Source organism: Phodopus roborovskii, unplaced genomic scaffold (genome assembly GCF_943737965.1).
Source record: "Phodopus roborovskii unplaced genomic scaffold, PHOROB, whole genome shotgun sequence".
NCBI classification, from domain to species: domain Eukaryota; kingdom Metazoa; phylum Chordata; class Mammalia; order Rodentia; family Cricetidae; genus Phodopus; species Phodopus roborovskii.
This window is the reverse complement of record NW_026126575.1, coordinates 6465525-6478105: the sequence shown is the minus strand read 5'-3', so window position 1 is coordinate 6478105 and position 12581 is coordinate 6465525. Positions and strand designations below refer to the sequence as shown.

The following is a 12581-nucleotide window of genomic DNA, read 5'->3' as shown; positions in this document are numbered from 1 at the left end:
CCAAAATACCCATGGCTGGTTTTTTTTTTTTTTTTTTTTTTTTTTTTTTTTTTTTGTCTTTGTTTTATCTTTAAAAAGAAAAAAAGCAGTCTCAGAAACTTTATAACAGCCTTTAAAAGTCCTTTCTGAGTGTTTGCTAGCATTAAGATCGCCCATCTTCATTAACTTTTAGCCTGATTTGCCAAGAAAAACAACAGGAACAGCTAGCTTCAGACAGGAGAAGGAGCAAGGGGGCCTCGGTGACTGCCCTGCACAACGAGCAGGGACTTGAATGCTTCCTGGGTCAGCACAGATTTCCTCTCCCTTGCCATAAACATGGTGCTCCAGTCTCTATCTTGTTCCGGGCTGAAACACTCCATGCAGTGACATCAAAGTTCTCAGATCTCTCCTGCATCTTAAATACAATTGACCTATAAAAGTTATTTGTAACGAGGCTCACTCAGGGTGGATGGGACTGTATGTGTGTGTCCACATGTGTTTGTGTGTGAACTGATGCCTACTCCTTTATTTCTCCTATAAGTAAATCCAGTGTGTGTGTGTGTGTGTGTGTGTGTGTGTGTGTGTGTGTGTTAGAGTGTGTGAACTCATGCCAACTTCTATATTTCATCTGTAAGTAAATACAGTTGGCACAATGAGATTGGACTGGTTGAAACCTGAACGGTATAAGCCCCTCTCCCGAAGTAAAAGATTCGTTTCTATTCATTAGAAATTGACAGAGCCAAGGAAACACCTTCTTTCTCCCCCACCTCAGTAATTCACACAGTCACTTAGACCATTTCAGATACTGTTTCATCAAGAGGATTTTGAAGACATTTAATATCTCCACGGGACACAAATGGGGCTTCACTTGATATGTCCTTTGTTCTCTGGAAAGCCTGACCCCTGTATAAGTGGCTTCTTTGGCCTGATTCTCAGACTCTTTTAATAATGCAGTGCCCTGGCCTCCAGTTGGGGATCATCTTGCTGTTATTAACCACAACCTGTGCTATCTGAACTATATGAGACTTCTTAAAGTTGGATTTGGTGCGAGAGGGGGGATTGTCCTCAGTTGTGGTTAAGCAGTCCTGTAATAAAGGCATATGAAATGGTCACATCCTTACAGAAGGCATTGAGAATTTGCCTCCCTGTGAAATTAAAGAAAAAACAAAAAAAAAAAAAAAAAAAAAAAAAACCCATTGTAACAAAAGAGAAATTCCTAACATGAGGCTGTTAGGAATGCTCCAGAGATGCATGACTTTGCCTGCAGAAAGCAGCTGCCCCTCTTCCCATTAGCACTTGTGTGAGAGTGAAAAGGAGCTATTTGGAGCCTTGTAACTCCTGTCGTAATGAAAGTTTGTTTCGTGTGTTTCATAAGCAAAGATGGAACAGCTCTTATCTCAGGCTGGAAACAGTCCTTGAGAACATATGCATTTCCTGGGGCTGGGTTTGAGCTCTGAGAAGCAAGCTTGTTGTCATGGGAAGTCAGGACACAAGGTGGCACAGTGGAACCTTGTTGTGTGCGGAGTGAGGCAGCTCCAAGTTTGGCTGAGCCTGGCGGCTCACCAATAAATCAAGAAACAGCAAGGATCAAGAGTTGTTAAATAGGCACCGCGGCAATGATGTGGTGATAAAATGAAAGGCCAGGTTGCCCCTCCCAGTTGCCTCATCAGCTTTTCCTGCAGCCACTGAAATATGGGCTCACTTCATAAGTTCTGCACATTCATGTATTTGTTGGAAAGATATTTACTGACCCGAGGTCCAGCTGTGCTTCTGAAGCTCGGCATAGGCAGATAAGGTGGACAAAAGACAAGTAAACAAGGACAACAAATAAAGATGTGGGCAAGTTATTTTTGGGAGTGTCATGGTATCTGGGAACAAGCCGGGCTTTGTAAATCAATTATGGTAAAAAAGGAGTCACTTCCTATTGGCTGGGGGCCTGGATCAATTCTGAGGTCTTAATGTTGACAAGATGAGATGCTGCCCATGCATAGAGTTTCAGGCTTAGTGTTCCAAGATGGGGGAGGTTCCGGTGAAAATGTCCAGAGTTCAGAAGTGAATGGCAGCAGAACTAGAACATATGGACAAGGTGACTCAAGTAGAACTGAAACGGATCAAAAGCTGCTCAGGAAAAGGAGGGCTCAGTGAGATGCACAGAAGAGAGTGAGAGTCATTAAACGGATGCTGGGAAGCAAGGAGGCATATATCCAAGGGACCCTGTCATTGGATCTGTGCTACACAATGCCATCTGTGGTCTCCCTGTGTATAATAAATCAAAGGGCATGCACAGAAAGGCTAAAGGTCCAGCGATGAGGCCTTTGCAATCATTTAGGGAAGACAAAGCAATGGTAGTGGAAATAGGGATGCTTAGATAGAAGGATACATGGTGGAAGGGATAAAGAATGTCCCAGAAGCCACTCCTCTTCCAGGTTTGGGTGTCTTGAAAAGATAAAATTCAGATTATTCTACTAGATAGCTTTCTCCATCCCATGCAGTACTTACACTACTAAAAATAAGCAGTTGGGATAGGAATTGACCGAGAGTCAGCAGTGCTGCAGGAAAGAGTCCTGGTGTGGATTTTACAACCCAGAAGTGCCTCAGTACCAATTACAGTGATAACTTCCCCTTGGGGGAAGGGACACATGCAGCATCCTGTTTTTGGAAGAGGAATTCTTAACTGAGTTTTTCTCTCAGTGCACTATTCTGAGCTATTGTTTCATAATCCCCTCCCTACTTCCTAATACTATTGAAATTCAACCTTTGAAATGTGAAGGGACTTGTGTAGAGTTTTAGGCCACCCCAGTTGCCATAGCCCAACAGCTTCTCTGTGAAGAAGCTGTTGCTAAAAGGGAGAATCAGCAAGGCCAGTAGTAAAACATCCATATAAGCAGCAATCAGTACTTTGCAGCTGGCGGTCTGTCATCCCAGGAGTGTTCCCCAGAGGTGGAAATATTATTAGAGTGAGGTAAGACCCCTAAATTCACAACCTGCACGATGTAGAGAACTATAGGAATTGCCTTGATTGTGCTTTGAAAGAGCACATCTTGCTAGGCTATTCCCTGGAGAAGGATTGTCCCTGTGCTGCATCATGACAGAATAGACTTTTAAAGTGACAGTTCTTCTTTCCCTTTATGAAGACAAGGTGTCCCAGCTCCCCCTGCTTCTGACTCATTACTTCTTTTCCCTACACCCCATTAAAAAAAAATCCTTTTATTGTGCACTATGAGGAAAAAGTTGCAAACCAGATAAATTATTACTACTACTGTGGTTCCAGCTCTTAGCGGTCAGCTGTATAGCTTTAAGTTTGCTTCTTTGCCCCCAATCAAGGAGAGTCATAACTGCAGTGGGCAGTGATTTAGGTACTGTGACTTAGAGTAATAACTCAGAGGATTAAGAAATGTGCTACACAGAGACTCCAACTGAAGAAGAGAACCATCTGCCTAAATTTAAATCAGGAATGTGGGTTTGAGATAGCGTGGCAAACTGACCTGTTGCTTGCAGATGGTAAGGCTAGATTCTCCGTGAGGCTACATGAAAATTTTTCTGTAAATTCATTTTATACTGCTTGGACAACTATAGTTTTCATCCCTTTGTTGTGGTCTTTTGCCCAGAATAGCATGTTGTATAGTCTCCTCCACTGCTTACTTGCTAGTGTGCCCTTGGCTACATTGTGTAACACTTAGTGTAACTGTTTCCTCATCTGTAAAGAGGGTATTAGGATTTTCTCAGAGAACTGTTGTAAAGAGCAGTGCACATCTATGCTCTCCAGATGTTTAACACACAGGTCTCAATTTTAAAGAATAAATATATATATATATATATATATATATATATATATATATATATATATATATATATGAAATAAGAAGAAAAGGAAGAATTTCTACCCTTCGAGTTATAGGTACACGTTTGGGTTTTTGCTTTTTTGTTTTGTTTTTGTTGTTGTTGTTTGTTATTTTAACTCTCTTGCATGGTATGCAAACCCTCTACTGTTAAGCTACAACCCCAGTCCATACTTCATATGCTTTTGAATGAACTGTAGGAACATCCTCCCATTTCAATGATATTTTTTTTTTCTCAAGTGACCATTTATTTATGAAGAATTGCTTAGTCTTTCAGCAGCCCATAGTGTTAATGCTTCAAGTCTCTCCGCATCTGTCAGTTCAAGGCTTCTGACTTAGAGGTGAAAGGCGCTCTAACCATTAGCAATCACCAGCCTCACAAGCCATTTATTTCTCCTAGAGACATATTTATTAGGCTATATGTACTGTGTAATTGAAGCCAACTTCTCTATAGCTATAAAACCTGTATAACTATATTCTTAATCTTCTTTGTAAGATGCCAGGTGACACAGTATGGAACTCCTTCCCCTAGACCCTGAAGTCAAACCAGCCCTCTTCATTATTAGGGTGATGCTATTTCATAGTAACCATTAGTTGACTTCCCAAGGAAGAGTGTCTTCATCTTTCTGAGGCCAGTGGGTCTGATCGTGTATTCTTGGCAGCTGACACTGTTTGCATTGAAAAATTACTCTGCAGAGTTGATGATGGGTTTTGGCTAGAGGAAAGAGGGGGGAAAAAATCAAACTGTCCAAACTAGAATAATTTCTCATTTTGTTTTATGGATTTAATTTTGTGATATAGTGTGTTTTTTGTTACATGCATCAGTAGAAATGTACCCTGGCTCAAGCTTTGCTTTGAGTCTATGTTGACATACTTATTTAGCCTGAAACAACTGTAAAAGTCATGATCCTTATTCAGTCAATCATCAGCATGTTGCTGCCAGCTTCTCCACAGGGCAAACTCTGACTGTCCCTCATTTCCAGGCCACCCATTTCACTCCTTTCTTGCTGATGGCATCAGTCTCTTGTCTCTGTTCTATATGTCATAAGGTTACCTTCTATCTTGGTGGCTTATTTGTCTCTGTTCTATATGTCGTAGGGTTGCCTTCTATTATGGCGGTTGACGCTCATTGCTGTTATTTTGGGTTTGTGAACAGACTTGGAACCTCTCCAGGGCATACCCCAAGTTCCTGGGTCTCCCCAGCCATGCTTTGCTAGGCATATGGCAGAGTTCATTCGATCTTGCATGGATAATAACCTCATGCCAAGTTCATTCTTATGATTCAGGTAAAATATTGTTTTAACATAGCTGTTCCCAGGCCCAGCCTCTTTGTCATTGTCATCAAAGAAGAAACTTCCCATGGGAGTGATCTACTGGGTTGTTGATTCTCCACAGAGTGAGGACTGCAAAATCAGGACTTCAGCCTCTTCAGCCTTGCTCACTGCTCTAAATCATTTCAATTCATGGCTCATAGTAGGGCTTTCCATGCACTGTGCTTAGACCTGTGAGTGAATCTGTCCTGTATTCTTCCAGCGTGCACTCTCCCTAGCATCTAAATTTTATCTACACTGAGGTCAATGGAAAGTAACATTCTCATGTACATCTATGTATTATGTCCCCCTTTACATGGTCTCTAACAAACAAAACAAAAAGCTAGCTGGTAAGGAATGGTGTTCATGGCTTGTTTAAAAAGCACTAGTTTTTCCTACTGATAATTTCTGCTTGGATGGAGGAGCCTTGTTCTCAGTTGTCTGTCCTTCCCATTGAACATCTACAAGTCATTGGTCCCTCTCTCAGCTAATCACCATAAACAGACTTCACAGAGCAGCATCTTGCTTCTAAGTATTAGTGTTGTGGTGTGTCCTTCAATGCATTCCTCTGCTCATAATCGTTGATACTTCCTTTTAGACAGTTCCAAGAAAAAGGAGATAGAATGCTTAAAGAAAGCCAAAGTGTTTGTAGTAGGATGGCAATGTCTAGAGACCCAGTGAAAGGGGAGTGGAAGCCATAACGAAGGAAGTGCTAGCCAGCGACATTGTGCATTTTTATTATTTGTTAGATCCTCTTTGTATGTCACAGTGACTTCAAAATTCACCCTCTCAACACCCTTTGCCTAATTTTTTTCTTCTTTCCATCAATCAGGGAGGGTAGCCTGACAACTCATTTCCTTTAATCCTGGAGCACTGGGGCCATAGAAGCCCTGTGTCCAGGCAACTCCAGGTTTGCTCTTCACTGGGCTAAAAGTTTGTGTTTAGCTTCCCAGTTAGCTCAGCTGAGCACTGCTTTTTCCCAACCATTTCATTCAGTCATTGTCTAGACAACACTATGCCTCAGCCTGACATGGTAGCATACCATATATTTCTAGTGTTCAAAAGTGGAAACAGGAGGGTCATGAGTTCAAAGCCAGCCTGAGATACATACTAAGACCTTGTCTCAAAACAGAAGAAAAGCAAGGACTAATGATGTAACGATGTAGCATACGTGGACCCTGGGTTTAACTCTTAGAACAAGGAGAGGAGAGTGATGTATTTGTGTTCATTTGAAGGGAAAGAAATGACTCTTGCACGTTGCAGAAGTCAATAATAACCCTGGCAGTTGTTCTCCAGTGTGCTGTGTTTGCCTTACTTTAAAGGCAATGTAGATTTTTGTTTATTGTGGTATCCATGTGTATGTTCATAAATAAAGCTTTCCTTGTTGCAGGAGATAATAACACAGGTAGTAAAGGCACTTGGAATCCCATGAGCCAAAGAAAATGATGTTTCTATGTATGACTTACTTGCCTCCCAATGCTTGTGTAGTATTACTGTTTCCTGTAAGTTATTCGTGCCCGGCCATTATAAAATTTCTTCAAGAATATCATCCTTCTATTTAGTAATGTAAGAGGAGTCTGGGAACAAAGTTTATGGCTTTGGTTTTTAATGGGGGAGAGAGCACTCCCAGTTGTGTTAATGGTTGTGTTTCCGTCACTAGCAGATCATCCGCCTTTTGGTTTCTCTGCTGGGAAGTTTAGAAATCGAGGTCCCAGGCTTTTCTCACTGCATATATCACTTATAGGCTCACACCTTGAGCATATGCCTCCCTGTAAAAGTTTTCTGGATTCTCTTAGAAGTAGCATTTGCTGCTGCTTGGGTGCTAAGAGCAGATGGCACCATCCATAAATGCTTTCTTCTGCCTCTTCAGGAAACCTTCTTACCTTGAGTGGACCATATGAGCCCATTAAGACAGATGCTGCTTGTGCCCATATGCCTCACAAGCAATATGTGGTTTGGTTTAGAGAGCATAACCCTCCTTCCTGCTGCCACAGGGTGAACAAAGAACAAATTTCCCTAAGCAAACCAGGGCTATGCCATGAAGAAGGAATAACATTGCCTTCTGGAGTCTGCCCAGCACAGGATGGTCTGCAGTTTCCTCTTCCTGGTTAAGAGCTCTGTGTCATATCTAAGGCTTAGAGAATGTGTCCCCGGAGTGACCCTCTGACTGTGTTCTAGGGCTTTTCCCAGCTGCTTTCAATCCTTCTGAATAGTTTTTGCTAAAATAAATTATAAATTGTAATAAGGAAGTTTGTTCCAGCATTCATATTTATTAGATTTTAAGATTTAATGACCATATGGCCTAAAACAAATCTTTGATTCCCAACCCCCATTTTAAAGCGGTCAAGTGGAATGTCTTGATTTTGACTATTTAAATATTAATTTGTGGCCATAACCTACTTTGGGCTTCTGTCAAAGAGTGTGGCTTTTAAAATGAAGGTTTCAGCAACTCACAAATAAAGGCCTTTTGCAAAAGGTTGTTGTTATTTGTTGCAAAATACAATTTGTAGGGCCAGGCCTGGTGGCAAGTACCTTTAATCCCAGCACTAGGGAGGTAGAGGTAGGCAGATCTCTGTGAGTTAGAGGCCAGCTTGGTCTACAAAGCAAGTTCCAGGACAGCCAGGACTACTAAAAAAACAAACAAACAAAAAATGTGTCAGGTTAGGTGGGACCTTCTGGAACATCATATGGGCAATTTCCTAGAGGAAATACACATACATTAATGGGTTACCCCATTTCTTTCATGCTGGTCGATATTTTATTGTTAATAGAAGGGCTATTAATTAATTTTTATTTTAAAATTGCTATCTTACTACCTCAGTGAGATCAGTAATGATGAATGGTGTCCAAGATATCAGTTTGGGGACATTCACAGAAGGCAAAACTATGTGTCTATGTCTACTGCCTCCCATAACACTTCTCTTTCTCCGTGCTGTTCACACTCTGTTATGTTTTGGAGGCAGTCTCTGCATTATTACATGTAGAAAGAGCTCGTTCCTTCAAAGCACATGAAGTGCTTTGTGGGTTGATTACCCCCACAGGTTTGTTAGAAGTTCTGGTGGCTTTCAGTTTTGCCATGTATCAGGATGCTGCCCTGAGCCTCTTTGTGGGATGCGCCATAGGGAATGTGTGTTTGTTCCTCTTTGACAGAGAGTGGCATACCTTACGAATGGAAATCTTAAGAGATAGGTGGTGACTACCCAAACTAGAGTCTTACAGAGCTAGTTGGAAACTCTATATGAAGTTTTGTGAAGGGTCAGTGGATAAAGATCAATCAAGTTTTATAAAAACTAACTAATGAAACTTGGTTTATTTCCATTAAATGTGTAAGAATTAGGAGAAAATGTGAACATAACCATGTAATACTTTCAAAGTGTATGGAGTGACTCAGTAATACCATTTGATAAAGATTTCTTACGGACAGCCTATTCACCAATAAAAGCACCCAGTTCTTTTAAATCCATGTCATATAAAAATTGCTCAGCCCAGTCTGAAGTCTGTAAGTAAATCCTACCCTACATGTTTTTTTTTATATGTTTACTCAGCAAAATGAATTTTCCCTGATTGAAGTTGGCTAATCCTAATAATTTTTTCGTAGAAGATGTCAGTTAGCCAAGGAAGGTAAAAGTACCTGCTGTTGGAATAGGACCAGAACAGAGGCACTCAAGATTTTGTGTTATTTAATTAACCTTAACAATCTTAAAAGGTGAGCCATGCTCTTCCCATTCATGAGTGCAGAAACTAAGTTGCAAAAGACTCCAAAGTGACCCGCCTGCCTTTGCCTCACTTGAAACAGTAATACTTTCTGCTCTGTCACAGTTTCTTTAAATATGTTCCTGAGGTGACTCTTCCCTTGGCATCAGAAAGCTGGAGACATTTTCTTAGTACTGCAGGTTTCTGCTCCCCTGACGGGGATAAGGGGTGGTGCTGGGATTGTGCTCTCTCTCTCTCTCTCTCTCTCTCTCTCTCTCTCTCTCTCTCTCTCTGTCTCTCTCTCTCTCTGTGTGTGTGTGTGTGTGTGTAAGTGTTACATTTTGAGATCTGAGAGTTTTTCTGTCACATCATGGTCACCTTCTTTTTTTGCAATGTGAGGAGCCTTGCCAGGGAGTGGCCCTTTACTTCTGAGGACCAGTGATTCTTGCAGGCCTCACTGGTGGTGTGAACATTAGCATCCCTCATCTGAGTGCCCCACCCACCCACCTCCACTGCTTCCTGTTACTTCTGCTGGCTTAGTGTGGCTTCAGATCTGACAAGGTACTTCCCAAAGACTTGAAATTTGTCAGACTACCTCAGAATCGCTCCTCAGAGCCAAGCTGAAATGTCTGCAGAATCATCGTGTCCCAAATGTATCTTTGGCATTGGTGCAGATGGGATCTACAGCTTGTGGTCTAACTCATGCCCAAACAAGAAAGAAAAAGAGGGGCAGTTGGGGAGATGATACCTTTTAAAACACCAGCGTGTGCTTGTTTTTCTTTCTCACCTCCCTTCTCCACACTTGTCTGGTGCAGAGTCCCCATAAGCCTGCCTCTGATTGCTGCTCACTTTCCTAGAAGTGATGAGATCACTGGCTCCTTCCAGTCCAGCCCTCCCACTAAGGACAGGGTCTGAGCACAGCCCATCAGGTTCAGCCACCACCTTTGTTTCGCTTCTTTCTCGCTTACTATCTTTCTCTGCCGGCTTTGTGAAATTTTCCTTGTTCCTTCCAAATGGCATGCTTACCTCTCTAGAGCCCAGTCCAAGCCCCAGTGTTTTCCAGAAGCCAAGTTAGGGGACTGCTTAGATGACTGACAGATATCCAGATGTGTGCTGATGATCCAGAGGGTATCCTAGACCAACTTGAACTTATGCTCCAATTTTATCCTTCTCTGCTGGCGAAAGAACATTCATCTTTGTGTTGAGGCTGAGCTCACCCAAGCTAAAGAAGGCATTTCTTTGCCTGAAATACATAGGGGAATAAAAAAGGCAGGAGAGGGGGGGGATATAAATTTAACCATGCTGTCCTTTAAAACTAAATATATACCCTTCCCTCTGTCCTGATTGGTCCATTTCCGTTGACAAGTGGCTCGTAAGAAAAAGGAATATCCTGAACTTAATTGTAAGTTAAGTCTCTCTCTTAATCCAGAAGAGCATTTGAGATTCTGTCCAAGTGTTCAATTTCCCAGGCCGCTGAGGTCTGTGAATTTCTTTTCCCAGCCTCCAGGCTGCTGCAGTACAAGTCAGCATAGCTAATGCAGATAGATCTCCTGCCTCTCGCTCTCCTCCTCCCTCAGCTTTGGATTCGATATGAACAGCCTGGTAACTCCGATGCTGGGGAGGACTATGACAGAACTCTGCAGATAACTAGGTGGCCATGAGACACCTGGGGATTGTTCTTTAAGAAAAGGTAACATTTATATGCTAATGATGTCTCCTCCTTCCCTCTCCTTGTTGCATTTTTTTCCTAGGGCTACCAGTTCCCAAGAAGAGTCCAAAGTCGGTAAGCACTTGTCATTTACTTGATGCTTGGGGGTGGGGGTTGGCGCTGCTGGGAGTGGGGGGGGGGCAGCTGAAGGAAGCTGCCTGGCTTAACCTGACTAAATATGTTTTAGAGTGGATACGGGAGCCAGGAGCCCTGGCTCGTTTAATTAAGTTCTGGGGATATGTTTGATATAGATGGTATATCTGTTTGTCTTTTAACTGTGCAAAGGCTTTGGTGATTAAAATAATGCAGTTTGGCTTCTCTACACAAATGCTCGCAACTCCTTTGAATGGGCGAGTTTCTGAGCTGTTTCAACTTGATACAAATGCTATTGTTTCCTTTGGGGGAGGGAGAGAGAGAAAAGACTCCACCTGCCTGCTCCCTGGCTTCTCAACTGGTGTTCTTAGCAGCGCTTCACATGGCTATGCTCTCTCGGAGCTCTCAGAGCTTCTGTAGGTACTCAGTGGTAAATTATTCACAAAACCAAATGCCTGTGGGTTTGAGGAGAATTGCTATGCCTGTATATGTCCATGCTCAGGTGGAACAGTGTTCACTGCCCGGCTCTTAGAATAATACATTTCCTTACCGGGAAAATATCCTTTGTTGTTTTGCTAGCTTTAGCAGCATTATGCTGCAGGTATAGGATTCTTTAAAAAAAAAAAAAATCAATGTTTTGATGTCCTTTCTAATCTGGTTTCCCTGAAGATGCATTACCTACTTGGCATGCTGGCTAATAGCCTAGAGGCTATAGTGTTTGGTTTGGTCGTATATGCTTTTTACTCCCAGGGCACTAACAAATTAAGATGCTACTTAAAAACTCAAAATCTGTGATTTGAATGTATGTGAAATTGAACTGTGTGGTAGAGGCTTCCCAACTCATTAATATTAGGATAAAGAAAGGGCTTCCTTGTAACTTAGAAGATATGTGAGCGAGGAAATTTGTAGCTTTGTGCCATCCAGAGGAGGACCTTTAAAACTTTGCAGCTTCAGGCGTTGCGCTGCGGTGGAATTCTTTCCACCTGTCTCCCAGCATGGCTGCACCAGGCAGAAGTTCATTAAGGAGATGAGCAAGGGGAGCTGTATGCCTTCTGAAGCCCAGTTGCTTAGTTCTACAAAGAGAAAAACCTGCAGTAATTGATGTGACTCTGATGGCACAGAGCCGTGGCGATTGGAACATTGACTCCAGGGCTGTTTCCTGTGTCAGTTTGTGTTAATGTCCAGACAGGAAAGTGCTGGTTGGTGCCCACATTGAAACCACAGAGCTGCCAAACTGTGTGCGTGTGTGCATGTGTTTATCACCATCCCTGGGTCGTCGTCAGAAACCCATTGAGCCTTCAGACAAAATCGAATGCAGCTGGAAGATGTGTCTCTGAGCTTGAGTTAGTGTGGGTCTTCCATGGCCATGCTGTGCTGATGCAGGGACCTGTTCTACACACCCCACATGCTGTGGAATTTTGACAGGAAGCTACCTCTTTGCACTAACAACATGATTTCAGGTAGTGGGGTGTCCTCTGCTGTCTGCACCTGTGCAAGAGAGGTTTTGTAACGTTTGTGTATCAGTCCCCTAAGTACTTCAGAATTACCTGGCTGACACCTAGTATCAAGCATGTACAGAACCCACAGTCATGAAATCAGTTAAGAGAATTCTCTGACAGATGATTTTTGTAGTTGCCATGTCATTAGTGAGGAACAAGCCAATTACTTGGGTTGCATTCCTAGGAAAAAAGCTCTCTTAAACTGCTCTGCCCACAGTCTGCTGGCTTCCAATTACCACAAGCTAAGAGGGTGGGTAATGTTGGACTCAAGAGCAGGCTCCCAGCTTGGGGCTTGTCCTCACATGGGTCCTGCTCCAGGAAAGGGATGTCAGCTTGCATGACATGCTGACACACTGGCAGCTACTGCACATGATTAGGAGACTATCAGCCAAGGGCTGCTGTTGGCAAGAGCATTACAAACATCTGTGATCAGTGGGGGCTTGTACAGGTGGATGAAAAG

At 42.6% G+C, this 12581-nt stretch overlaps 1 protein-coding gene across 19 annotated transcripts in view; it reads left to right on the top strand.

The window, feature by feature from the left end:
- Positions 1-12581, top strand: part of Magi1 (membrane associated guanylate kinase, WW and PDZ domain containing 1) — a 576610-nt gene that overhangs the window by 524945 nt on the left and 39084 nt on the right. For all 19 annotated transcript variants that reach the window (XM_051203415.1, XM_051203414.1, XM_051203411.1 and 16 more), the window contains one exon: positions 10573-10604. In XM_051203415.1, coding sequence (XP_051059372.1) covers positions 10573-10604 — 32 coding nt within the window. The remainder of the gene's footprint in view (positions 1-10572; positions 10605-12581) is intronic.